The sequence below is a fragment of the Elephas maximus genome, chromosome 5, assembly GCF_024166365.1.
Source record: "Elephas maximus indicus isolate mEleMax1 chromosome 5, mEleMax1 primary haplotype, whole genome shotgun sequence".
Lineage (NCBI taxonomy): Eukaryota > Metazoa > Chordata > Mammalia > Proboscidea > Elephantidae > Elephas > Elephas maximus.
Window position 1 is genome coordinate 75,107,430 of NC_064823.1, and position 26,462 is coordinate 75,133,891.

General features: G+C 39.6%; 1 protein-coding gene across 2 annotated transcripts in view; it reads left to right on the forward strand.

The window, feature by feature from the left end:
* Nucleotides 1-26,462, forward strand: part of RASGEF1B (RasGEF domain family member 1B) — a 43,454-nt gene that overhangs the window by 1,372 nt on the left and 15,620 nt on the right. Inside the window, exons 2-9 of one of the 2 annotated variants that reach the window (XM_049885912.1) lie at nucleotides 7,620-7,709; nucleotides 11,002-11,184; nucleotides 12,892-13,014; nucleotides 13,574-13,711; nucleotides 21,667-21,879; nucleotides 22,747-22,821; nucleotides 24,225-24,320; nucleotides 24,433-24,535. In XM_049885912.1, coding sequence (XP_049741869.1) covers nucleotides 7,695-7,709; nucleotides 11,002-11,184; nucleotides 12,892-13,014; nucleotides 13,574-13,711; nucleotides 21,667-21,879; nucleotides 22,747-22,821; nucleotides 24,225-24,320; nucleotides 24,433-24,535 — 946 coding nt within the window. In that variant the 5' untranslated portion in view covers nucleotides 7,620-7,694. The remainder of the gene's footprint in view (nucleotides 1-7,619; nucleotides 7,710-11,001; nucleotides 11,185-12,891; nucleotides 13,015-13,573; nucleotides 13,712-21,666; nucleotides 21,880-22,746; nucleotides 22,822-24,224; nucleotides 24,321-24,432; nucleotides 24,536-26,462) is intronic. The other variant, XM_049885913.1, reaches the window with a different exon arrangement.

Sequence of the window (26,462 nt, forward strand, 5' to 3'; positions counted from 1 at the left end):
ATCCACAAGTCTCTAGTGACCCAGGGAGGGGCTCTGAACTGGGTGCATAAAGAGGAAGAGTCCAGGGGTAGGGATTTTGCACTCTTGGATGTCTGGTACAGTCAGACTCAGATGATGGGAGTAATTAGTCTTCCCTCCTGAGAACAGTAGCAAGAGCGTGGCATGTGATGGCTGTGTCTTAATTTAACCACATAAGCCTGTGCTAAAAACTAGGAGGTTAACAAGTAACCAGTGTATATCCTTGGTTTCAAGGGGAAAATTACCGGCTAAATGAGGTTTACAACAAATGAATAATTGTTTTCTAAAAAAAATAAAAATAACATAAACCTTTGGCTGTCGAGATTTTCATAACAGAAAAAAAATGACAGCTTATTAGACCTTATAATTAATGGGTAATTTAATTTTTGGGGGGGGGGTAGTTGAGCCAATGAGGGTCCAGGGCATTTTTGACCGAAATCAGGGTTCTCAGGTAGTGCTGTATTATGCCTTTCTGGTAAATATGCTAGCAAAGATGAGAACAGCCACTGATTAGCAAGGTTCTCCTTGGCATTCTTCACTACTAGCGGGTCCATCCTTTGTTTTTTTAAACGTGGCAACATTTCTGAGTCCTAAGCATACTGGCCCGGTACTTTCTAGTTGTTTAACAGAGTGTTAAATTCTTAGAATTAATTTCTTGCACAGTACATTTTCAGTCCTGCTCCATTTTATGTGCTTCCCTAGATATTTTATCTGATGCTGCCACACCTGATACCTGGGGATCATGCTGTCTTCTGGGGGGAGAAATCACCAGAAAATATTTACATTTATTGTTCTTTTTCCTCAGTTTATCATCTAATCTATTTTTAGGTACATACTACTAAGTATTTCTCAACATAATATTTGCTATTTGTTATAATACATATTTATTGTATTACCACCAACATCTCATTTTTACAATTTAAAAATTAACTGCTGGCAAATAGAGTACAATACACCAAAATAAAACCAGTTAAATTAGACCCATCTGGGGAGGGGAAAAATTTGAAGGCAAGAAGCTGGGGAAGTACCCATGCCAGGTAAGGTGCTGCCCACAGGGTCATTTTCTCAACCTGAAAAGGCTTTCTGGAAGAATTGGGCTTTGGAGGAACGTTGAATGGCTCCATAAAGGTCCCTTTTTGAAAAGGAGAAGGAGGGAAAGAAGATACTCTCCTTTGCTTAGGTGAAGAATTTGGAATCACTGAAGCAGGAATTGAGAATATTGACTCTGGTGCCACAAATAATAAATGGAAAAGCCACTCTAATATTTTGTGAGGTCTTAAAAGCTGAAAATGCTGCTTAAGATTTATGGACTTTTTGTTGTTAGTGTTGATCCCCCACCCCCTTCACTTTTCCAGAACTACAGTTGTCCCCCCCCTTTTTTTTTTGCTTTTTAAATTAAACCTAAAAATTTTAGACCTGTGTAGCCTTTTATTATCCTAAAATGATGGATGCTGTAGCCTAGTGCTGGGGGCAGATTTCTGCCTTGAGAATATGGAGGCTTGGGCTCTGGCAGGATGGAAACCTTAATCAGTCAACTTAACCTTTCTGTGTACTTGCAATATATATAATATGGCCTGGAGTTGAGCTCAGTGATTTATGAGTCCCTTTTTTTTTAGCTCAGTGCTGTGCTCTTCCTTCATGTATCTGTCCTGCTCTGTCCTGGGTGGGAGAATGAAGGGTGAAGTAGTGTGTAGGTGGGTATTTAGCTACTTTGTAAAAACCAAACCAAAGCCAACCCAGTACTGTAGGACAGAGTAGAACTTCCCCATAGGGTTTCCAAGGAGCAGCTGGTGGATTTGAACTGCAGACCTTTTGGTTAGCAGCCATAACTCTTAACCACTGTTCCACCAGGGCTCCTTAGCTACTTTCTAGGTACATGGAAATGAAGACAGGAGAGTGAAGTTTCTTTCTATTGATGAAACTTACGAAGAGTTTTCTTTAATTGCTTTTTGCTTTTGTTTTTCTCCTGAAAGTGTACTAAAAAATTATCAAGATGGTTAAGCCACAAATTATTTTTGACCTGAATCAGTGTTACCATCTATATTAATAATCACCACCACTTGTGTGTCAGTTTAAGTGACTCTCCAGGCCTGTTTAGAGTTAAACGGAATGGATTTCACGTACTAAAATGTCGCTTTATGTTTTAATAAATTGCTAACAAGATTTTCCAGGATTAAAGATGACAAACTCTAGCTTTTGTTTTTTCAGGGAAACCAAGAATGGTAGCTATTTGATTTGGATTCCACTTCTTTCATCGATTAAGTATTAGTACAGAATTTTTTAGAGTAGCATAGTAGAACAACCGAAGCAAAATGCAAGTTCACTTTTTGTATGGAAGCCTGTAGCCCAAATCAGAAAATCATATGACTGCCTTATTCTAGTTTTAGAGAAAAATAGTATCTTCCATCCTCAAAATTACTCTGATTTTTCTTCATGACTGTGGAATCTAGTAACCATTTGGGGCTCAGTTCCAAAGAATGCACTTATCTCAGACTTGCTCACACTTTGTTTACATGCCAAAGAAGTGAGTTGATTCAGAGTTGTCTATACATTATTGTTTGCACACTCAACACAATACGTTTTCTTTTGAGGAGAGTTAGCAGAGGTGTAGCATTTCTGCAGTTTCCGGGGGTGCTTTTAGAAATCTCTGCTTTTAGGACTTCTCCTGGATAAGGAAAGAAATAAGAAGATAATCCTCTAGACATTTTCAGGCTCAAAATAAGCCAGGTTTTAGATAGTGTTAAAAACTCGACTCTAACCTTTCATGACTCAAATCCATAGTTAGATACCCCTATGAGAATGTAGACAATCCTTGTATTCTCAGATCTACAGTGTCAAAAGGAGGCTAAAAGTAGTCGTGGTACCAGCTGGAGTAAAGTGGAATATGCAGATTTTCTGATTCAGATCTCTGGAACGTTAAGTGAAAAAAGGAAGAATCATGTCTTTGAATGTGCATCTCAGCAAAGCACAAAGTTCTTTTGGAATCTAGGGGAATTGGGAGCCAGTAATTCCAGGATATTAAACCTCTCCCTGCAAAACAAATATGCTTTCAAAGTTCGTCTTTGATAGGTAGGCCTTCATCTACTTTAGTTTTTCTCTCTCTTTTTGAGTGAGCTACCTGCACAGCATTTCAGTGAGAATGAAAATGTAATGATTAACATAAAGGCGTTGCATTTATTGAATATTTCACTGAAGCACTGTGATGAAATAGGGATTGAGGAAAAAAAAAAGTTGTTTTTTTTTTTCTCTGACTCCTACCTTTTTTCTTTCATTCTCTTGAGTTTAAAGGAAGTGCTGACTTGACGTTCTGGTAGAGATTTACAAAGCACCTCTACCAGGTGTTGAAGAATGGCTTTTGATTTCATTCCCACACCCATCTTCTCCTCAACCGCTTTTCCAATTTGAATTGTCACCTGAAACCACCTTATCCTGGTGCACCTGCTTCATCATAAATAACATTGTGCCAAAGCAGCCGCTAATTCAAACACAGTCTGCTGTTCAGAAAAAGGCAGCTTTTCATTTGGTGCTTTGGTTGGTTTGAAACCATTAGGCATGCCTTTCAAATCCAGTCATCCCTTCAATCACTCAGACCTTGCTTCCTTGCCTCTGGATCGATGTCAGGCTGAACTTTTTCTGAGTCCTTGGAAGAACATGATATATCTTTGTGACTGAATTAGCTGCCTCTCTACGGTATCTTGTCTGTCAACCAACTCTTCAGCTTATCGAATTAATTTTAAGAAAGAACATTCATCTTGTATACCTGGGTTGAGCGTATCTTTTCTTCCTGTGGGGCAGGTTTCCAGCAAAATCTGTAATCTGTATGCTTATTAAAAAAAAAAAAGATCTGATTCCCATTGTTTCTGCATTATCTTTCAACTCCAAATTGCTGCCTTCGTTTAGGGGAGAAAAATGTCTCTTTTAATACTCTACCCAAACTAGAATTATTATTATTATTTTTGGATTTTAAACTCTGTTAGACTGGTAGTACCTGAAAACATAGGTATTCCATGAAAGAGCCAACCCTGACTGTGTTAGACCAGGGTTCTTTTCAGAGCCACTTGGTTCTTCTTTAGGGTAGAGTAGATAAATAAGATCAAGGTTCTGTACAGTCGAGCACATTGGCTTTTTAATCTGGGGTCTGTGAACCCCCTGAAAGTGTATGCAAACTTGTTGGTATGTTTTTCTGGGCACAGGGTGATGGAGAAAGGTTTGTCATCTGGAAAAAGTTAAAAACCACTTGCCTAAGAGAACTTACTCTGAGTTGTGAAGAACTAGCTTACAAATGAAACATGGGAAGCTAAATTACACCTGAGGAGCTTCACCTGGTCTCTGCCTTCTTATACTTACTGGTCGTGATGTAAATAGATGAGCAGCTTTTCAGGTGTCTCATACAAGTCTCTCCTGCCAAAAGAAGTAACTACTTTGAAGGTTAACTTAGCAGTAACTTAGTGCCAGTGCTGAACTTGCTGCTCTATCACAGCGTCTAATTTGGGGGAAGAATCAGTTTGTCCTGAACAGCATTTTTTGTTTGCAGGTTCCCATAGATAGGTGTATTGGGCTGGCAAAATCAAGGCAGACAGTGGAGAAGTTGGTTTTGAGGAATAGGCAGAGAGTAGTAAATTACCAGCTTGTGGGACTTTTCCCTCCCCCCCGAAAAAAAAACCCCACAAAAAACACCCAAAACTCACACTCGTTGCCATCAAGTCAGTTCCCACTTATGGTGACCCAGGTGTTACACAATACAACTGCACTATAGGGTTTTCTTGGGTGTAATCTTGAGAGAAGCAGGTCACGAGGCCTTTCTTCCACAGGACCTCTGGATGAGTTTGAACACAAACTGTTTGTGCCACCTAGGGACCTTTGCAGGACTCCAGAGAAAGAAAATGTTAGTTGTGGGAGCTAAAGGTGAAAGCAAGATGGCATGATGCAGGCGAGAAGGCATCAGAGCTGCATTGGGATAAAAAATACATGGAAGCTGTGGGTCAGAGCAGCATCCCGCTTAGCTCATCTTCCCCTAGGGAAATCACCCATAAATGATTCCTAGTATTAATAGTGTCTAGGGATAAAGGCTTCTCTGGGTCCTGATTTCTAGTACTTGGATATTGGGTTTGTGTTCTTGAATAAGAAGCAAACCAATATTTAGTCTTCTGGACTCTCACTTCTTGATATCAGAACTGAAGCAGGTAGAACTAAAGAGCATCAAATCTGAGGAACACTGAGCCAACAGGAGCTCTCAGTGATCTGGGTAGTGAGAGGCAAGATCCTTGAGAGGGAATGAGCTTTATGTTTATCTCCTAAGAGATTTAAGAATGTGCTTCACAAACAGTGCTTTCTGTAACATTCACAATACTGGCCTTTCCCCTTGTTTTATCAAGTCCATGTATTACACAAGGCTTCAGATCCTCCCAGAAAATGGCTAGACTCAGTCACTTGTTAGAGATTGTCCAGCAATGGATGATGAATATTATGACCTGTGACTTTCTTTTGGTCATTTATCTCATTAAAATTTTTCACTGAAAATCTATCAACTGCATATAAACAAGTATTACTGTATCTCATCGACTCTAAGATGCCAACAAATTTAAGATGCTCTCTTATTTCATATATAGCCAAAAAAAAAAGGCTTTCAATTAAACAATGACGTATTTTTTTATCACACTGATTATTTAGATGCATCCTAAGTTTCAAGATACTAAAATATTTTAAAAGTGCATATTAAAATCTCTGAAATCCCTTCTAGATGGAACTGTGCTATGATTGCAAAGGTCAGTAGCTTAAGTACTGCTGTTGACAGTGTTGCTTTTTAATAAGAGTAATTTATGATGTGAATACGTCTTCGAAGCCAGGATTTATGTAAAACATATAAATTGTTCTACTGTCCTGCAATTTGGGACAGACTGACAGGCTTTTCATTTTATTGTCAAACATTTCAAGTTCAAAAAAAGACCTTTTGCAATAGAACATGACGTGCTGTAATCCATTTCAACCTGCTATCTGTAGACCTGGGTTTGAGACCCTGCGCTTTCTGTCTCTTACTAGATGTGTAACCCCAAGTGACTTATTTTAGTTTTTCTGAACCTCAGCTTCTTATGCAGTCTGAAAAGGATGAGGGTGCCTGCCAAACTGAGTTGTTGAGGAATCCCAAAAGGCGTTTGTGTAGGCAGTAAAAAATTACACAGATGGGAGCCACTGCAATTCTCAGAGGCTTCCACACCCGGCATCTAGGGATTTCTCTTGAGGCAAGAATTCATAGAAGTAAAGGACTGTGGAATGTGGTGACCTTTTCCAGCACAGGTGATCCAGTAGAAACAGAATGTTCAACTAAGGATGGGAGAAGGGCTTAAGGAATTGGAAAAACTGCTGTCCTGAGTATATGGCAAGGTAGAAAAGTGTGACCATTGTGTATAAATAAGGAATGGAGTTACTTGGAGTGATTGGAATCTTAGCAGTTGGTTGTTGTTACAGTGCAGGCTCAGCAGTTGCTATCAAGGTGGCACAAAGGAAAAACAAAATCAGCTGATTAGCCAACAGCACTTTGGGCTAATTAGAAAGCAGGAAACAGTCTGTGGCACACTCTGTTCTTACAGTTGATTTTTTATATATAATGAGCTATTATTGTTGTTGTTAGGTACCATTGAGTCAGTTCCGATTCATAGCGACCCTATGTGCAACAGAACGAGACCCTGCCATCCTCACAATAAGTGTTATGCTTGAGCCTCAATCCACCTCGTTGAGGGTCTTCCTCTTTTGCTGACCCTTTACCAAGCATGATGTCCTTCTCCAGGGATTGGTCCCTCTTGAGAACATGTCCAAAGTACATGAGACAAAGTCTCACCATTTTCACTTCTAAGGAGCATCCTGGCTGTACTTCTTTTAAGATAGATTTGTTTGTTCTTCGGGTAGTCCATGGTACATTCAGTGTTCTTTGCCAACAGCATAATTCAAAGGCATTGATTCTTCTTTGGTCTTCCTTGTTCGTGTCCAGCTTTTGCATGCATGTGAAGCAATTAAAAATACCATGGTCAGGTGCACCTTAGTCCTCAAAGTGGCGTTTTTGCTTTTCAACACTTTAGAGAGGTCTTTTGCTGCAGATTTGCCCAAATGCAATACATCGTTTGATTTCTTGACTCCTGCTCCCATGTCACTGATTGTGGATCCAAGTAAAATGAAATCCTTGACAGCATCAATACTTTCTCTCTTAAAAAGGTCTTTTGCAGCAGATTTGGCTAATTAAATTACCAAATTTAATTTGAATTCCAGGCTATTTTTAGTATTTTATTCTGGTGCCTGGTTGGAGGGCTTATCTAAATGTTGATGTTTTGTACCTCCTGAAAGAAATTCTGTGAGTGATACATTTCCAAAGAATAGTATAAAAGCTTTTTGCCATTGTCCCAATCATAATGCTCCAAGAAGAACTTTACTATAAAGTTATGAGTAGTTTTGTTAGAATTTAGGAAGGGGTAAGAAAAATTGGAAATAATTTTTCAGATGAAAAACTTACCGGTGGGGGCAGGGACGATAAGTGACTCTCTGGTATTTTCACCGCTATTGAGTGCCGGTACTGGAATTTGATTAAATCTGAATCCTTGTCCACTTTACAGGAGTAAAGAATTAAGAAGTCCAAATACTTGGTGGCTTTTGGTGCTGAATCCTTGAAAGGGAACTCTGAATTACTCATGTCCACTTTGAGGGTTAGTACTTACTTTTAATGGGGGCATTGGTGATTTAGTGGTAGAATTCTCATCTTCCGTGAGGAAGACCCGGGTTCTATTTCTGGCCAATGTACCTCATGCACTGGCAGCCAGCACCTGTCTGTCAGTGGAGGCTTGAGTGTTGCTGTGGTACTAAACAGATCTCAACAGAGCTTCCAGACTAAGACAGACTAGGAAGAAAGGCCTGGTGATCTTCCAAAAAACAACCAATGAAAACCCTATGTTTTACAATGGTCTAATATTCACCTGATCATGAGGATGGCACAGAACCTGGCAGCATTTTGTTCTCCTGTGTGTGGGGTCTCCATGAGTTGGGTACAGTGTGACTCAATGGCAGCTAACAACAACAGCTCACTGTTAATAAGCCTAAGGCAGCAGGTGTGCAGGGTTTAGGGGAATTCACTCACTTAAATAAAACTCACTTGGTACTGTAGTCACAGCTTGTGTGACCTTAGGCTAGTCACTTCATCCCTCTGAGTCTCAGTTTGCACAGTTGTGGAAAGAGGCGATTAGGCCTGATTGTGGATGGCACGTGGACTGGGACTTCTCCCAAGCCTGCTTTGCAGTTTTTGTTGATCACATAGAACACACATTCTCCCACTGAGCGATGGTCTTTGGATCCTTCTCACTCATCCTCAGGCCTCTAAGCAACCACATCTCATTGATTGCAGCTAGAAAGTAAAATGAAATATATTGGCCACCCTGGACAGATGATTTCTAAGGTGCTTTTGCACTCTTAGTAGTTTCTGGAATTCCCAAATCTAGGCCAACCATCTCCCAAAAGCACTTTATTTAGATAGTTTCAATAGCAACCAGTGAGTGAAGAAATCAAGGAAAATATATGGTTCCTGGCAGAAAAAAATGAACTCTGGCAGCATGATGGGGTGAGTCTTACTCATCCTGTATGTGAAGAGCATTGTGTGCTTTATAACCATCTTTAAAAAGAAAAAAAAAAAAAGCACCTTGCTTTGAGTCAATTCTGACTTATGGTGACCCCCTGTGTTGGAAGGAACTGAGCTCCATAGGGTTTTCTTCACTGTAATCTTTATGCAAGCAGATCGCCAGGCCTTTCTTCCATGGTGCCACTGGGTGAGTTCAAACCACCAACCTTTTGGTTAGTAGCTGAGTGCAAACTTTGCCGCTCAGGGACCTATAACCATCTTAAGCTTTTTAAAAACAGAGACAACCATGTCCAGACAGGAGGGTCTCCTTCGAGGATCTCAAAGTGACTCTTCTCATCTTGGACCCTACTTTCCCAATTTGAGAACATTTTGATTTTCTCAGGGCAAGGGCAGACAGGCTTTTTTAACATCTCAACAGGGACAACCCATTTGCAAAGTGTTGTATTGCCCGGGAATTGTACTCATAGAAAGCTGGCAGTTTGAGGAGGGAAGAAATGTACTTTGTCCTTGGTATCGTAAAATGTCTAACATTAAGTTATTTATTTAACCACTGTTCTACGTGTGAGGTCTTACCAACAAGGGGGGTGTTTTGGACATTTTTGCGTTAGTGTTTACATTCCATAGCTCCTGATTCCTTGGCTGTTAACAACTGTGTCCTGCCTCAGAGAGAGGCACAGAAAGATGGCCCTGGCAGCGACAAGTCTCCCAGATAGAGTGACTCTCAGCAATCACTTTCTTCCCATTTGTGGCTATTATTTCATGGATCCTTTTAACACTTCTTCAGCTCTGGCTAAAGTACAAAGTACAAAGAGCTGAACCTTCTTTTTTTTTTTTTCTTCTTTCTTCATTTTTTTTTTTTTTTCTTTTTGCTGCTGCTTTGCCTAAATGATGATATCTCCTGCCACAATGGCCTCATAATCTATGTTTTTCAATACTCCGCCCCGGCTGCCTCCCACCGAGGCACGTGCACACACTGTGGTCTCTGTCCCCCTCTCTTGCTGTAGCTGAAACAGATGCCCTTGGAGTGAGGGATGTGACTCCTCAGACCCAGCTCCACACCCCTCCCCCATTCTGATGCAAATATCTTTGGCATCTTGAAAAGAAGGATTAGCCCAGGTTGTGTCCTCCTGCAGCCTCCACACGCCCTGTCCCTGTCAGTCCAAGGCCTGGAGTTTGCCTCCTACATTGTTGGCCTTCTGAATCCCGAGTCTCAGGGCTTTTGAATGCATCCTTTGTCCAGACATGCTGCCAGAAACCGGGAGTCTGTTCTCAGAGCCCGGTGCTCTGTCCCCAGGAATCCAAGTAATAACTTAATTGCCTCTGGCCTCCACTGAGCGCCCTCTGACAGGGCTTTGTGAGTTGCGCGGCACACAGATGGAGAACAGCAGCTTATCTCGGGACTGTCACAGCACTGCTTGTTCCCCAAATCAGGTGCCTTCCCCGCCAGCATATTTACTGAGAACTGAGGCTTCTTAGAGGCACCACCTCCCTCAAAAAAAGTTGACACAAAAGGGGGGAAATCAACAGCATCTGATCTTGCAGTGAAAGCTGGGGAGTCAGGATTATGCATTAAATTTCTTGATACCTACATTTGTATATAAATAAATACACATACAAACTTTCTCTCTCTCACACACATACTCTGTGTACTTCAGTTCTTTCAGCTTCAGCTTTCGCTATCTCTTAGCATGCCCAGTGCTGGTTGGATATTTCTTAACTAGTTGCCATTGAGTAGATTCTAATTCATGGCAACCCCATATGTGTCAGAATAGAACTGTGCTTCATAAGGTTTTCAATGGCTGAATTTTTGGAAGTAGATCACCAGGCTGCTCTTCTGAAGTACCTCTGGGTGGTACCACCAACCTTTGGGTTAGTAGCCAAGAGCATTAAACATTTGTACCACCCAGGGACTATGGGTATTTCTTAAAAAAAAAAAATAAGTATCATATAATTCTTCCCAACCAAATTTGAAGTCTTAATACATTTCCTACCTGAATAACTTATTTGACTCAGTGGGATGAAGCACTGCAAAGCTCAGTTTCAACCCCCTCCCTGCCGCCCACCTTTCCAATCAGATGTGAAGGATTAATATCTAAACATGGCAGCCAGAGACTTGAAGCCCAGATTACATCCTTTGGTCTACACATTTTATATTTGATATAACTACATTAGTCTTCAGAAGCATGCATGCATGTGTTGCCTAAAGAGCAATTTGGTTCTTATTCGGCTCTGATACTGTATGAGAATCTAAATTATTTTTTAAATTGCTTGTTCCTAAAGTACTAGGATTTAGTCCCTATTAAAGCTTATTTTTCTTTTTGTATTGCATCTTGCTGACTTTGCATTTTTTCCTTTTTTATTCCTTTTAGGAAAGCATGCCTCAGACTCCTCCCTTTTCAGCAATGTTTGACAGCAGTGGCTACAACCGAAACCTCTATCAGTCTCCAGAGGAGAGCTGTGGAGGGTTGTATTACCATGACAACAACCTCCTGTCCGGATCTCTGGAAGCACTCATCCAGCACTTAGTACCGAATGTGGATTACTATCCGGATGTAGGTATTCATGTTTCTTTAAAGCATATCCTTGGTACTGAGCAGAAGTTACAGTACGGGAGGCAGGGACCACTGATACTACAGAATTGCATCTGGGTTGCTAAGAATTGTTCTAATAATAAATTGCACATTGTTTATGCTGAAGATATTGTCTCTATATCCTTTTTGAGTGCCTTGAGATCAAATTGAGCCTGGGTATGGATCAGATTTTGGTGTTGTCTGCATATCTGTTGCTTTTCAAGTTAGGTACTGCATTGAAAGCAGTCAGGTAGCACCTAAATGAAGAATCCGTACATTTGTGTTGGTCTTTAATAAAAAAATGCCAGAGAACACTGAAAGCTTCTAGAATCTTTTTTTAACCCCCCAAGACCGTTATTATGATGAAAATACTGAAGTTAGCCAGGGAACATACAAAGAAGAGAGAACAAGACTTATACTCGAGACGTAGTTCTTTGTAGATCGGACATCGGGTGACATGTTCACTTGTGTCTCACCTTGATAACCTACACTTGAATGGGTAGGACATCGGGGGACATCTTTATACATTTTCTCAAACTTTACAGTAATTCTAAGAGATTAAAGAGGAGAAAAGCCCTGAAGTTCAAAGTGTTGGGTAATTTGCACATGGGCTTGCTCCCAGCATCAGCACTTAGACATGTGTTTCTGTTTTGGGGGCCAGTGACTTTTTTTCCCCTCCGTTGTGCCACAGCTGCCCTTTTGGAGTTGAGCTCAGTAGTATGATGAGATTTAGTGACCAGCTGGTTGTTGATAAATATTTCATGAAAATATCCAGACACTACATCTGTATGTTTTCATAAATATAATAATGATCTTGGTCTGCAAAGGATAGTTTGTGCTTGCCACAGTAATTCAACATAATGTTTCTGACTGAGTTATCTCTCTGTGTCTGATTTGTTACATAGCATTTTCAAATATGCTGCGACACAGAGCAAACTTGTAATCAAAAGTAAAAGGAATCCCTTGTTCAGTCCTGTAAGTGTTTACGAGCTACTTAAGGCACTAAGGAAAAATAAATAAAACCCCATGGAATTTTGCTTTTCATTGGGAGTCTGAAACTATTATAACAAATAAGCACTACTTCATTACTGGCTTCTTGAGAGACAATGTGGTTAAAGAAAAGTATATAGTGTTACATTGTGCTTTTATCAAATTGCTGAGCCTCTGAGCAAGCAAATAGGTTACTTGAAAACCAGCCTTCGAATGTTCTAACACAAACACTGCAGTGTGCCACACTGGACACACTAGAGAATTCTTTTTTTGGGGGGGGTGGGGGGTTCCATTGAGTTACCGTAATATTATAACATGGAAGAAGATTCTTGGGTGATATATTTAAGCTAGATTTCTAGTCAAGGAGAATTCCATTCCCCTTGACTAGAATGAGTTATGTGTCCTGGTATCCTGGCTCCCTGAGAACGGACATGAAAATGTCCTCTGAATGATATTAGGAGCTAAACTTATCCTGTACTCCTGTTATTTTTAGTATGGTTTAAGGGCGAAGATATATCAGAAGGTTAAGGAGAAATCGATCTCACGCTGTGTCTTTTACTACTAGTAGGTATCACTTTTGAAACTGCAGCATATTAACTTTGATCAAGAGAATGTAATAAAATAAGACGTATAATTTATAGGAGAGAGGTATTAGTTTTAGAGAGAACGTAACCATGATGACTCTTTCTTTTGCCACAGAGAACGTACATATTTACCTTCCTGCTCAGTTCTCGGTTATTTATGCATCCGTATGAGCTAATGGCCAAAGTTTGCCACCTATGTGTTGAACACCAGAGACTAAGCGATCCTAGCTGTGATAAGGTAATGATACCTTTTGAACATTACATTTTTTTTTTTTCTATTAGGTTTTGTAACTTTATGGCTTAATTTTTGTGAAGTAGATTCCTTTAAGCATTCCTAGTATGTCTTTACCCCAGCCCCAGCAGCCTGGGTATTGCAAGTGGTTTGTGGATGCTAACCTAAAGGTTGGCAGTTCAAACCCACCCAGTGGCTCTTTGGAAGAAAAGCCTGGCGAACTGCTTCCATAAATGTTATAGCCAAGAAAACCTCATGGAGCAGTTCCACTCTGTACCACATGGGGTTGTCATGATTCGGGGCCAATTCGATGGCAGCTGTCTTTGCATAGGAAGTTGGGAATGTTACAAAGAACATGGCATGTAAATCTAATGCCATGGAGGACCCCTTGATCCTACCTTATGTTGGTGGCACTTGGCATTGCCATAGAAGGTAGGAGGAGGCTGAAGGTTTTCAACCCCAAAGACTTTGCACTAGAAGTTTACCAGTGACATTGTTGGAATTATTTCCTTGGTGTAGCCCATGTGACAGATAGTACTGAATTGCATTTGCTTTTTCTCCCTAGAACCAGATAAGAAAAATTGCACCGAAAGTCCTTCAACTTCTGACGGAATGGACAGAAACATTTCCTTATGATTTTCGGGATGAAAGAATGATGAGAAACTTGAAAGATCTGGCTCATCGAATAGCCAGTGGCGAGGAGGTTGGTAACGTGAATTTAGCACAGCACTTGAATTCCCATGCATAGCCTTGGAGGGGAATGATGCTGAATTATGCATCAGCATCTCCTTTGCCTGCTTTCTGTTTTGCCTTTGGGCAAGTCCTCTACATAACGCATTGATGTGTTTGGTATGTCAAACAGGGAAAATTGTATCATCCTGCTTCACAGGGCTATGATGTCGAGTTCTATGTGATTCATTTGGGGTATGTTCACGTTACTTCATGCACAGGATTCATGTTATAAGTCATGTTTTAATTTTACTTTACTTAAACCTTTCTTAATAATGTTTGGACACAACTAGTTAGGCAACAGATATAAATAAATAATATATTAATAGATACTAAGTTGCACATTAATAAAACATAAATAGGAATAGATTATCTAGACCAAGGCAAGGAGAAAACAAATATACTTATCTTGAGAGCCAGTAGAGGTGCTTTGAGTTTGAACTCTAGATGAAAGGGAGACTAGAGTTGGCTATATAAGTTTCACTGTCAGAAAAGAGAAAGCATACTCATTCTTCAGGACATTGAACTAATATAACTAAATGAAATTTTTAATAATGTTCTTATAAGGGGCATTGCACACAGGCTGTAGAATAAGATCATGGAAAATGCCCTTTATAGTGTTTACAAGAAATGTCCCTTGATAAAAGCTGAGGCCATAAGATAAATGCCTAGTTTAGCAAAGATGATTCTTTTGGGCAGGAGAAGACAAAGAGAAAATGATGCAAGCCTTCTGGTGCCCGGAAGTTGATTCATGGCTAGCACCTTGAATACCTGGAGATGGAAAACAAGGCTCTTAGATAATCTGCCATAAATATCACTCCCTTCAACTGAGCCTTTGATAAGAGCTAACTAGCTGTGACAGATTCAAGGTTGTCCTCTTTGAAGCAGGCCTGGAGGGCTGGTATTCTATGTTGAGGCTTGTTGGGCAAGGATGTCTTTGTAGTTTCCGTGTTGCAGCCGAGTTCCTAAGAACAGGTTACTTGGCCACAGATACAGCGTTTTCACAGAAAATAGTAGATGAAGCATTTGGCAGTTTTAATGATGCCTTGTTTCATTGGTCTTAAAAAATGCATTTCCCAGTATGAATAATCTTCCTTGAGAAATCATTCTTTCAGTGGTATGTTCTCTTCTTGTGAATATATTTTAATGCTATTTCCCCCTGACTTAAAAAGGAGAAAAGGCAGACTTAGATTATATTAAAAAAAAAAAAAACCCAAACCCATTGCTGTCAAGTCAATTGCGACTCATAATGACCCTATAGGACAGAGAACTGCCCCATAGAGTATCCAAGGAGCGCCTGGTGGATTTGAACTGCCGACCTTTTTGTTAGCAGCTGAACTCTTAACCACTATAAAATTAGTGCTTGAAAAATTTACAGTTGGCCTCTCTGCATCATGTTCTAGCTCATGAAATGGAATTAACCCTTTTACTGCTCTCTTTTGACATTATATTAAACCCTGGTGCCCAAGACAGCCATCATTTCTGCAAGGCTGAGTGGTTTCCTGAGTCATTTTGCAAGTTAGGGGTGTTAAAATCAGCTTGCCTATTACCGATTCCAGCCAGGCATAAATGGGTAGATTTCTCACAAAGGCAAAAGTTAAGCATCACAGGGTAGTTTTGTAGTAAATCGTATATTAGAGGAGTTAGCTGTTGGGTAGCTTGGCTGAGTCAGTGCGGGCTCAGTGGCCTTGGTTTATGACAAGCTGCTTGAAAGATTAGTGGCATCTTGAGGTCATTTTCTTGTGTGAAAGCTGAGACCTTGAGTCAGACAGGCAGCACTTCATTTTGGTTAAGTTGTATTTAGGTGCTTTGTATGTCATATGTCACTCAGCTAGTGAGCTTTTCTATTAACTTTTAAGAGCTAGAAATTGCAACTTGGTTCTTTCCAAATGGGGCACCTTAAGATTTTTTTTTTCTTAAGATAAAAAGTAAGCATTTTAAAATGCCAAAATGATAGCTCTAGATCCTTCTTGTCATGGGAATAGAAAAGGGAGATAATTTCTATCTGTATTGGTCAGAAGGATGTGATCTCTTTTTGTAGGATCAAGCCATTCAGTGTTGGCGTGGAACTGAGCAAAAGCCCAAACAGCCTTCTTACCCTGTCTCCTTTTCAGCACTGTTGTGTCAATAACATATCCTTGATATACCTGCCATAGATATGGAGAATTTCAAGTCGTTTTGAGAATGAAAAGAGGAAGTAAAATATAAACCAAGTCAAACTGAGGACTTGATAAAACTAGGGGTTGAGTACAGATATTACCTGCCTGTTCAGAGCAGCTTTCACAGTGAGATATTATTTTCTTCAGTGGTTTCTATCCACTATTCAGAAACCACGTCCACACTTAGCAGCTGGTTGAGCTGAGGGTGCTTTGGCAAGCCCCCTAAATCCCTTACTCCTTGATTTCCTCATCACTATATAAATCATAGAGGTAACTGCTGTGTGTTAATGTCCTCTTCAGCTTTAAAAATGTGTGATAAATGCTTGTCGTCAGTTCTTTGCTTGGCAGGCTTCTTATCTGTGATGGATGTGCTCAAGTGTCTGTCTTCCGAGAGGCCTTTTCTTACCACCCCAGCCCCCACCCCAATATTGGCTTTCATCACTAGTACCCTATTTTTCTCACAGCACTCTGCAGTTAGCCATTATCTGCTTGTTTGTTGTCTGTTTCCCCCACTGGAGTCCACGCTGCACTTTCTTTGCTCATCATAGAATGCCTGACTTGTAGCTCAGTGCTTGATATATAATAGGCACTCAGCAACGTTTGAATGGATGAGTGAATGAATAAATGAATGAACAAACCAATGAATCAATTGTTGCACTAGGAAAAAAGTGATTTCCCTCCACTGAAAGGAGTGTGGGTTTGAGGTGGGACTTGTTGCTGCTTGCCTGGGAATTTTGGGATTTTTTTTTTTTTGTTGGCGGTTGGTGAATCCAGGTGTGCCCTATATATAATTTAGTCAGGTTCTTCTGAATTGGCTACCACAGTTCCACATAATTTGGCTTAATATGTCTCCCCCCTGGGGATTTGCCCAAAATGAAGTGGTTTATTAGGACTTGCTGGCGAGAAACATAAAATGAAACTAATGATTGAATTACATGACAAATGACTATAGCGGGTAGAATGCAATTTTCTCTTCCTTACGGGCCTGGTCTTTATAATAGGAACTTCTATCTTTATTTCCCAGGTAATTACTGTCACTGGCATTTGAAGTTATAAAAAAGAATAAGTACATATTTAGCAATTCATGACTCAGTGAGGAAGCATGCTTAACAACACGAACCTTGGTTTCTTTAATAGAATCAAATGTCAGCAAGAGACTTAAAGAGGTCACACACTCTCCAACACACACATACACAGAGAGAGAGAGAGAGAGAGAGAGAGAGTATTTTGTTATTCGAATAACTTTCCCCCTATTCCTTATTGGGTACATATTTCCCTGATATTTTCCTGCTTCTTTTTGCTCACTAGCAACCTCTTTGGAGCTGAGTCCTTAAGTGTATATTCCTCTGCGTCTTCCCCCCTAAAAAGCATTTGTAAAATGCAGGAGTCCCTGGGAGGTGCAAACTGCGAAGCACTTGACCTCTAGCCAAAAGACTGGCAGTTCGAACCCACCCAGAGGCCCCTTGGGAGAAAGACCTGTTGGTCAGCTTCTGAAAGGTCACAGCCTTGAAAACTAGGGAGCAGTGCTATTCTGCACACCTGGGGTCTCCATGAGTTGGAACCAACTTGATGGCAGCTAACAACGACATCAACAACGCCGAAGTGCAGAATAAAAATCTTTCACCAGATATGCTCGGTGTTCTATAGAGCATTAATTCTACACTTTGCGCAATGTTCAAATCTCCCGGGGTGTATTTACATACTGCTACTTAGGCTGGCTGCAGAGCCCTGGTGGCACAGTGGTTAAGAGCTTGGCTGCTAACCAAAAAGGTTGGCAGTTTGAATCCACCAGCCTCTCCTTGGAAACCCTATGGGACAGTTCTACTCTTATATGTCGCTATGAGTTAAAATTGATAGCAACGAATTTGGTTTTTTTTTGGACCTAGACTGTACTCCAGACCACTTAAATCAGAATGGGAGGGACAGGTTGCTGCCTGTTCTTATTTAGCTGTTTTTGTGTTCATTGTTTCTCAGCTAGTACCCTTAGGTGGTGACCTGCAGAGAAGTGGGAATTTCTGACAAAAGCATGTTCCTTGGTGATCCTGTGAAGGGGGAAGGTTCATGATGTAGGAATGATAACATGCTCAGAAGCACTGCTGAAACATAGGGTAATGGATGAGGTTTTGAAATGAGTTGTTTGTGGCTTTTTTGAGTGGAAAGAACTTTCTTATCCGTGTTAATGAAGAAATCCCATTTGATAGGAAAGTCTTTTAAAAATGGTTTAAATAGCCAAAATGGTGCAAGTATGTCTAATCAGTATGCAAGAATTCATGGAATACTTGGAGTCCATTGATTTTCATCTGCATATGTATAAAAGCTTATAAGCAAGGTGTTTGCCCAAATACATGGTTTTAAAAAGTGTTTGGGTAGTGTAGTTTATGTATCAAGTATCATAGGGATAGATGATCTGAGACTAAATAATATGATTGTATCACTGTCGACAAGAGAGTGGCCCAAGAAACTGGAACATATTCTGAGTGCCTGTGTTCCTGTAGGACTTACCACCCGCAGACCATTACCCAGTATGCAAACCTACTCCTCCTCTACAGCATGGGAATTTTAACACCAGTAACCCTGTTTCTTTCCATTCATTCTCATTGTTAAAAAAAAATTTACAGATAATTCACACAAAGTAAAGGGTACTCAAAACTTCCATCAATCTTGCTTCATTCTCAGGAGGAACAGTAGTGGTTAGTTTTGTATGTATCCTTCCAGAGCTGCTTCTCAGTATACATATGTTTATGCACATATATTTACACCCATGGAAGTAGTATGTATAGGTTGTATGTGTATGTGCTTACCAATTGTTCTTCATTTTTTTTTCCCCCGAAGTCATTCAGATGTCCCAGAAACTTCCATGCCAGTGCAGATAGCTATGTCCTCTTTGAACCGTTGCAGAGTAGTCTGGTCTATGGTTGGGTCATTGGTATATGGTTTGGCCGTGTTTCTTTTATTCCTTTGTAAAAACTGTTTTGTTGGAAACAAGTAAAATTTTTCTCAGAAAATTCAGAAATTTTCTCAGAAAGACCTATTGGAGAAGATAATTCCCTTATCCATGTCACATAATGTTTAGTAAAATTGTAAGATAATGACAGAAGTGGATTGCTTTTGTAAATAGGCTTTAATGGCCGTGAACATCCACTTTATGAATAATGTACATTCTACTCTGGATGGTACATGCCGTAACTAAAGTACCTCCAAGAAAGTGTTTATTATGAGTAACACTGGGAAATATTTGCATAATTTTTAGAACTAGTATCTAACTCTCATGTATACATTTATTGGGGATAAGGGACTGAAGAAAATATTTTAAGTTTTTAATGTAACTCAAAAGCTATAAAGGTAGAAGGAGCAAGGGAGTAAGGGCGAGTGATTTTAAATAGCCCTCAACTTCGCTTTGATCAGCTTGAAATTTCAAAGAGACATTTATTTTCCTTGTGTGTCAAGCACATTACCAAATATATAACAACTTCTAAACTGAAATGCTGTATGGAAGATACGGTTTCGAAGGTTCAGCTTTTTTAAACACTTAATCATTTCATTAGTGATTTTACAGTGGCCTATGAATTTTTTTTTTTATGAATTTAGAGGGAAAAAATGTCCAATTTTGGACGAGTTTAAAGTACTCACTGGAGTATACAGACAAGAAGAAGAAAAGAAGGCTGAATGTGTTTTTTTCTGAACCGACTGTGGGAGAATTAACCACTTCCAGAAGCTGTTGTAAATTTTCTCAGCTTAAATTTACAAATGTTTATTCATTTGGCTTTTCATAATATGCTCTGGTAAACTAATTGCCCATTTAAAAAAATAGAATTTTTTTTTTTTTATTGTATAATTCTCATACTTGGTAAGATGCCATTTAATCTTCAGATGACTAATCTCAGAAAAAGATGCTGTAGTACCTGCTAAAGAGCTGATTAGGGACTGAAAACTATAAACATAAGCCTTTCTGTATTCACTGACCACCACCTGCCTTGTCAGTTTGTTGTTCTTTGGTGGCTTGCATGTTGCTACAATGCTGGAAGTGGTGCCACCGGTATTTTAAATACCAGCAGGGCCACCCATGATAGACAGATTTCAGCAGTTTTCAGACTAAGACAGACTAGGAAGAAAGGCCTGGTGATCCACTTTCAAAAAGTAACCAATGAAAACAGTTTGAATCACAACAGAACACTGTCCAATATAGTCCTGGAAGGTAAGCCCCTTAGGTTGGAAGGTACTCAAAATACACAGTGACTAAAACAACGTATTCGCACAGACCAATGATCATGAAGATGGTACAGGACGAGGCAACATTTCCCTGTTTTATGCGGGGTCGCATGTGTTGGAGCTGACTTGGCAACAACTAACAACAATAAATTCACTGAGTCTATCTTCCTCTGGAGCTGTTAACCTAAGGACTGCATTGTCATTGAATCAGCCTGTTTGCTGTTCTTCTGATACGGGCATCACCATTTACCTAGAAGATTTGTTGTTTTTCAGCTTCTGGCTAGTACGGGAAGAATAAAATAACTCAGTAACCTATATCATGGTAACTATATCCTAGGAATTGATTGATTTTGAAGTTTCTTTGACCTAGAAGTGTTTTAAAAGGCAAGAGGTTGACATTTATCTATAGTACATGAAATGCTTTTTAAACCAGTTTGTCTTAAGTGTTGTGGCTATAGAATAATAAAGTAGCAAACAAGGTGGCACCTGCCAATACCATTACTGGAACAATTGCCACGTGGAAGAGTTTGATTGGGAATATTAGTATGGACTCATAAACTCAGGAGAAATGGACATGAGGCAAGTGGAGGTCAGATACCAAAATGAGTATCTGCTGTTTCCTCATGGCAGCGCATGATAGATGTGGAAGTCAGGAAGGTGGTTGGGTGGTGGGTGGGAAGTAAAGGTGTATTTTGGGTAGTTGTCCACATCCTTAGATTAATGAGATTGGCAGTTATAGGAATGGGGAAATCAAGAAGGTGGCCCTAAAGATAAAACGTTAGGAAAAGGATGCTCTTTCTTGGTATCAGTGCATTTGAACCCACCAAAAGCAAACTGGTACAATTCTGTATTGGTCCAGGGAAAATTAGTTACAGAGGCAGTCCCTGGATTATGAATGAGTCCATTCCTAAATCTGTCGTTAAGTCGAATCTGTATGTAAGTTGGAGCAGTTAGGTATGGTTTGTGTCTAACGTCAGTTAGTCAAATGTTTGTCTTATTTAGTATATAGTGTACCTTTCTATTCCTAAAAAAATTAAAGAAAAACTTCTAGGTACACTAAAATATCTTTAACATAGTAATACAGTACTAATGTCATATTTTGATGCATGCCACAAAGTAGTGCCCATTTGTTATCATGAACCATTGTAAATACCTCAGATTTTTAATATAATAAGCTTTAGGGGGATTGGCTTGTAACTACAAGTTGTAGGTGAGGTGGATGTTCATAACTTGGGGACTGCCTATATATGGTTCTCATTATACTGGATCCCCTCAATAAAACCAAACCAGTTGCCATTGAGTGGATTCTGACTCATAGCGACCTATAGATTCCTTTAATAGCTAATCTAAAATATCACTGTAATGTTTTCATGGCCAAACCTAAATTGTACCTTCTCTTTTAGGCTGTTAGTACTAGGCTGAATCCTTCTATGAGAGCCCTGAACTAAGGCGGTTCTCTTACATCAGAGTAAAACAGTTTGGGGCATAGTCTTTGACTGTGCATAGTGGTGAAAATTGACATACAGAGCTAGACTGTAATCCTTTGCTTATGTCCTGGCAGACGTATCGGAAGAATGTCCAACAGATGATGCAGGGTCTGATCCTCAAGCTTGCTGCTCTCAGCCAGTACGAGGAGGTCCTGGCAAAAATCAGCGCCACGTCCACAGATCGCCTCACAGTTCTCAAGACCAAGCCACAGTCCATACAACGGGACATCATTACTGTCTGCAGTGACCCTTACACGTTGGCCCAGCAGCTGACTCACATAGAGCTGGTAAGGCTGTTATCATTCTTGCCCTTTATGAGCACATATTTGGTTTGCTTGGCAACCAGACAATGCAGTTGTCAGCAGTAATGTCACAGGGAGGAGTTGAAATGATCCAAATGGGAAATAATCTACAAAATAGTCGGAACATGTCTTTAGATATTTGAATATAATGCTCTGATTTTCTGAGAATTCACTTTTAAAGAAATACTAAATGAGACTACAAAAGACCTGAAAAGCAAAGAGTTTATTGACCTTCCTCATCTTCCCCCTCAAATTATATTTCCTAAACCAGTTGCTGTCAAGTGAATTTCCACTCATGTGTGTCAGAGTAGAACTGTGCTCCACAGGGTTTTCAGTGACTGGCTTTTTGGAAGTAGATCTCCAGTCCTTTCTTCTGAGGTACCTCTGGGCAGACTCGAACCTCAAACCTTTTAAGCATGTTAGGTATTTGCACCACTCAGGGACTCCTGTTATTCCCTAAACAACAACAACACCAAACCTATTGCCATCAAGTCGATTCTGACTCATAGTGACCCTATAGGACAGAGTAGAACTGCCCATAGGGTTTCCAAGGAGTGGCTTGTAGGTTCAAACAGCAGACATTTTGATTAGCAGCCAAGCTCTTAATCATTGTGCCACCAGGGCTCCATATTATTTCCTAACCCACTCGGTATTTCAGTATCTTTGAGAGCATTGACCGGAGTAGAAAATTGCCTCTGTTCAGATCTTTCTTGAAGGTAATGAAAGTATTTGGGGATAATGACTTATTTTATAAGCTACATAAAAAATAGGGGTGCCAGAAGTCAATAGAGGCAATTGTCTATTTCTTCTAATTCTCCTTAATATTGTTGACCTACTGGGTTTGTATTTCAGGAGAGGCTCAATTATATTGGGCCAGAAGAATTTGTTCAAGCATTTGTGCAGAAGGACCCTTTGGACAATGACAAGGTAAAGTCTATCAGTGTCCCAGGAGGTCAGCCCTGGGACCAGAAAGGGAATTCCTTTATCTGTGATAGTGGGCACAAGAGACAAAAATCAAAACTATTCTATTTTAGGTGTTAAAATAAAAAAAAAAAAAAAATTTTTTAACCATGTCTGATTCATAGCAATTTTTCTTGAGCAAGGTTCTTAAGTAGCTTTATAATATTCTTACCCCATCGCCAACTTTTAGCCTCTTTTTCCTCCTTATTGGGAAATTTAATAAGCCCTTTACAGCAAGTAGATGCAGGCATTTGTGGTGATGAAGGTAGGAGATAAAAGCATAATGGTTTTAGCAGATTAAATCAGAAAGAAAATACAAGAAAAGGCTCTGCTCATGATTCAACAATAGAAGGGGCAGTAAGAGGAAGCACATCCAGCCTGCTGAGCAAGGGTCTTTACTGCTTTGCCTCTTATTTTCAGGTGAATCCCTTATGACAGGTTTATTGCCTGGGTGAAGCCCACACGTAAAGAAAATAATACGGGCTGCAGACTGTAATATCAGTGTACACACATAAGGAATCTTTTTTTTTCCCCCGACTTCTAGAAGCATTTTGAATTGTTCGCCAAAAACTGCATCACCTACTGATGAAAGGCCTCCTCTGGGAGCAGGGGCAACAGCTGTCTTCCGGCCTTAGAACAGTTTCCCATAATACAGGAAGTGAAGAACACATTTTGCAATAGAAGACTAGTGGAGGTTTATTTTGGGAAGGAAGGAAAGCTTAACCTGTCCAAGCCTGACCTTGAACTCCAAGATGAGGTTAAATCCTTTTGCTTTTGAACAGTGTGTCACCCACCCTACTAAAGTCTATTATGCTGTAGACATTCATTTGCCTACCTTGGAAGATATTTGGCTTCCTGCTACCTGATGCTAAAAAATTTTGTCCAAAGACCTAATTTCGGAGAAAATTTCCTAGTCCCCTGCAGACTTAGTCCTCCTTGCTGTGTCAACAGCAGTTGGTATTCTTACTCCGTTAATCAGTCAGGATTGTTTTTAAGAGCCAACAAAAATCCTTCAGCCCAGACTCCTTTGGATTGTGTTTCTGAGGACAGAGCAATCCCACTTAGAGTAAGTTAGCTTCCTGAGAGGGAAGGGCGCCTTTACAATTGTGTCAGAGTGTACTTGTAGACCTTAGGGCTTTCACTGGGCTATTGTAAGAGATTCTGCTTCCTCTGTAAGAATAGTCGAGAATTTCAGCAGCTCGTTCTCTTTTCTATTCTCTTATTTTCATCGTCATCCTTTTTTTTTTTTTTTTGGCCTTAGGAAGGCTTTCTAATCTATAAACTGAGAATAAAGGCCTATATCTGACAAAATGAGAGCCCGATATATTCTTTTTTCTCCAGCTTATCTGCTCACTTTGTTTTATCTGTAGACTTGCTACAGTGACCGGAAGAAAACACGAAACTTAGAAGCTTATGTAGAATGGTTTAACCGCCTCAGCTATTTAGTTGCTACAGAAATCTGCATGGTGAGAAAATTAATCTTCTCTGTCTATTATCTCACAGTACTGTTTTTCCATACTTTATAAACTTTGGGCCTGCATGCTGGATAACTGCCCTGTATTCTCTTTTTCTACACAGCCTGTAAAGAAGAAGCACCGAGCAAGAATGATTGAGTATTTCATTGACGTAGCTCGGGAGTGTTTTAATATTGGCAATTTTAACTCGTTGATGGCGATAATCTGTGAGTATTTTCCAGAGGATACGTGCCCTTTATAGATTCTATGAAATGTAAACATTGTAAATTTGCAAAGTAGTATAGTTTTGTTAATGAAAAACGTGCTTTTTAATCCTGAATTATTTCAGGACATTCCAAATGGTTTAAATAGCTCAAATGGTACAAGTATGCCTAATTTTTTTTTTTATTACACAAGAATTTATGGAATACTTTTAGTTCATTTATTTTCATCTGAATATTTATAAAAGCTTGTAAGTGAGGCATGTGTCTAAATAAACAGTTATAAAAAGTGTTTGGGTAGTCTGTGTATCAAGCATCATAGAGATAGATGACCTGAGACTAAATAATATGATTACATCACTATGGAGGAAAGTGGCTTGAGAAATTAGAACATTTTCTGACTGCCTCTGCTTCTACAGTACTTATCACCAGCAGACCTTATCACCCATTATACAAACCTGCTCCTCCTCTACAGCTTGAGAATTTTAATGCCAGTGACACTGTTTCTTTCCATTCATTTTATAAGTATTGTACATAGGGTGACAATATGTCTTGGTTTTCCCATTTTATACCTGTTGTTTTGCCATAATTGTTAATAATGACTCTTTCATTTGAAAAGGATCCTGGTTTATATGATCAGTTAGATGGTCATATAAACTAAAAAGTATAGTATAGGTATACTTTGCAGGTACTCAATAAACATTTGAATAAAAAAAAAAGTCAGAGTTAATTTGAAGCCCAAGAAGTCACCAAATTTAATTCAGTAATCTTGCCCTTGATAAACCCCCTCTCTCATCAGTCCTTTTCTCCATATCGTTTCTCATTTGTTTCCTCATAAAAATGCTGGCTAAGTTTTAGCTCTATTTATCTGGCTCACTCCTTGAAAATAGTGAACAGGAAGGTCCTCTAAATCTGGGGCCTAAAAGGTCTACAATCTAGGTAATATAATATTACTTAATTTGCTTCTTACACTGTTACGAAACTGTCAAACAAAACACAGCCTTGGAGAAAATATTGTAATGTAGATAGCTGACAAAGAACTTGTTCTAGAAACATATAAAGAATCCTACTAATCAATACCACCATTTGTCTGTCAGTTTGGTGTACTGTGGTGGCTTGTGTATTACTGCAGTCCTGAAGCTGTGCTACTGATATTTCACATACTGGCAGGGTTGCCTGTGGTGGACAGGTTTCTGTGGAGTTTCTAGACTAAGACTAGGAAGAAAGGCCTGCCAATCTACTTCCAAAAATTAGCCAGTGAAAACTGTGGCTTACAACAGAATATTGTCCAATATAGTGATAGAAGATGAGCCCCCTAGGTTGGAAGGCACAGTGACTGCAACAAAGGGATCAGGCAGAGCAGTGATCATAAAAATGGTACAAGACTGGGCAATATTTAGTTCTCTTGTACATGGAGTTGCCATGAATTGGTGCTGACTTGACCGCAGTGAACAACAACAAATCAATGATGAAAAGGCAAATAATGAAAAAATAGACAAAAGACTTGAACAGATATTTTATAAAAAAAAAAAAAGAAGAACTACAAATGAATAATAAGTATACTAAAAGGTGCTCCACATCATTATTGAGTAGGGAAATGTGAATTAAAACCACAGTGAGATACCGTCTAACACATTGCAATGACTGAAATGAAAAGACCATACAGTGGTGAGAATGGAACATGTGGAACACTCAGATGTAGCTGATGAGAGTATATAATGGTACTACTACTTTGGAAAATTGTTTAGAAGTTTCTATTAAATATGTACCTGCCTTATGATCCAGATACCCCACACCTAGGTATTTGATAGAAACGCAAACATATGTCAAATCTTTTTATAAGCAGCTTTGTTCATAACAGCCAAAAACTGGAAGCAAGCCAGATGCCATGTAAGGGTGAATGGCTAAACAAATTATGGTATATATTCATACT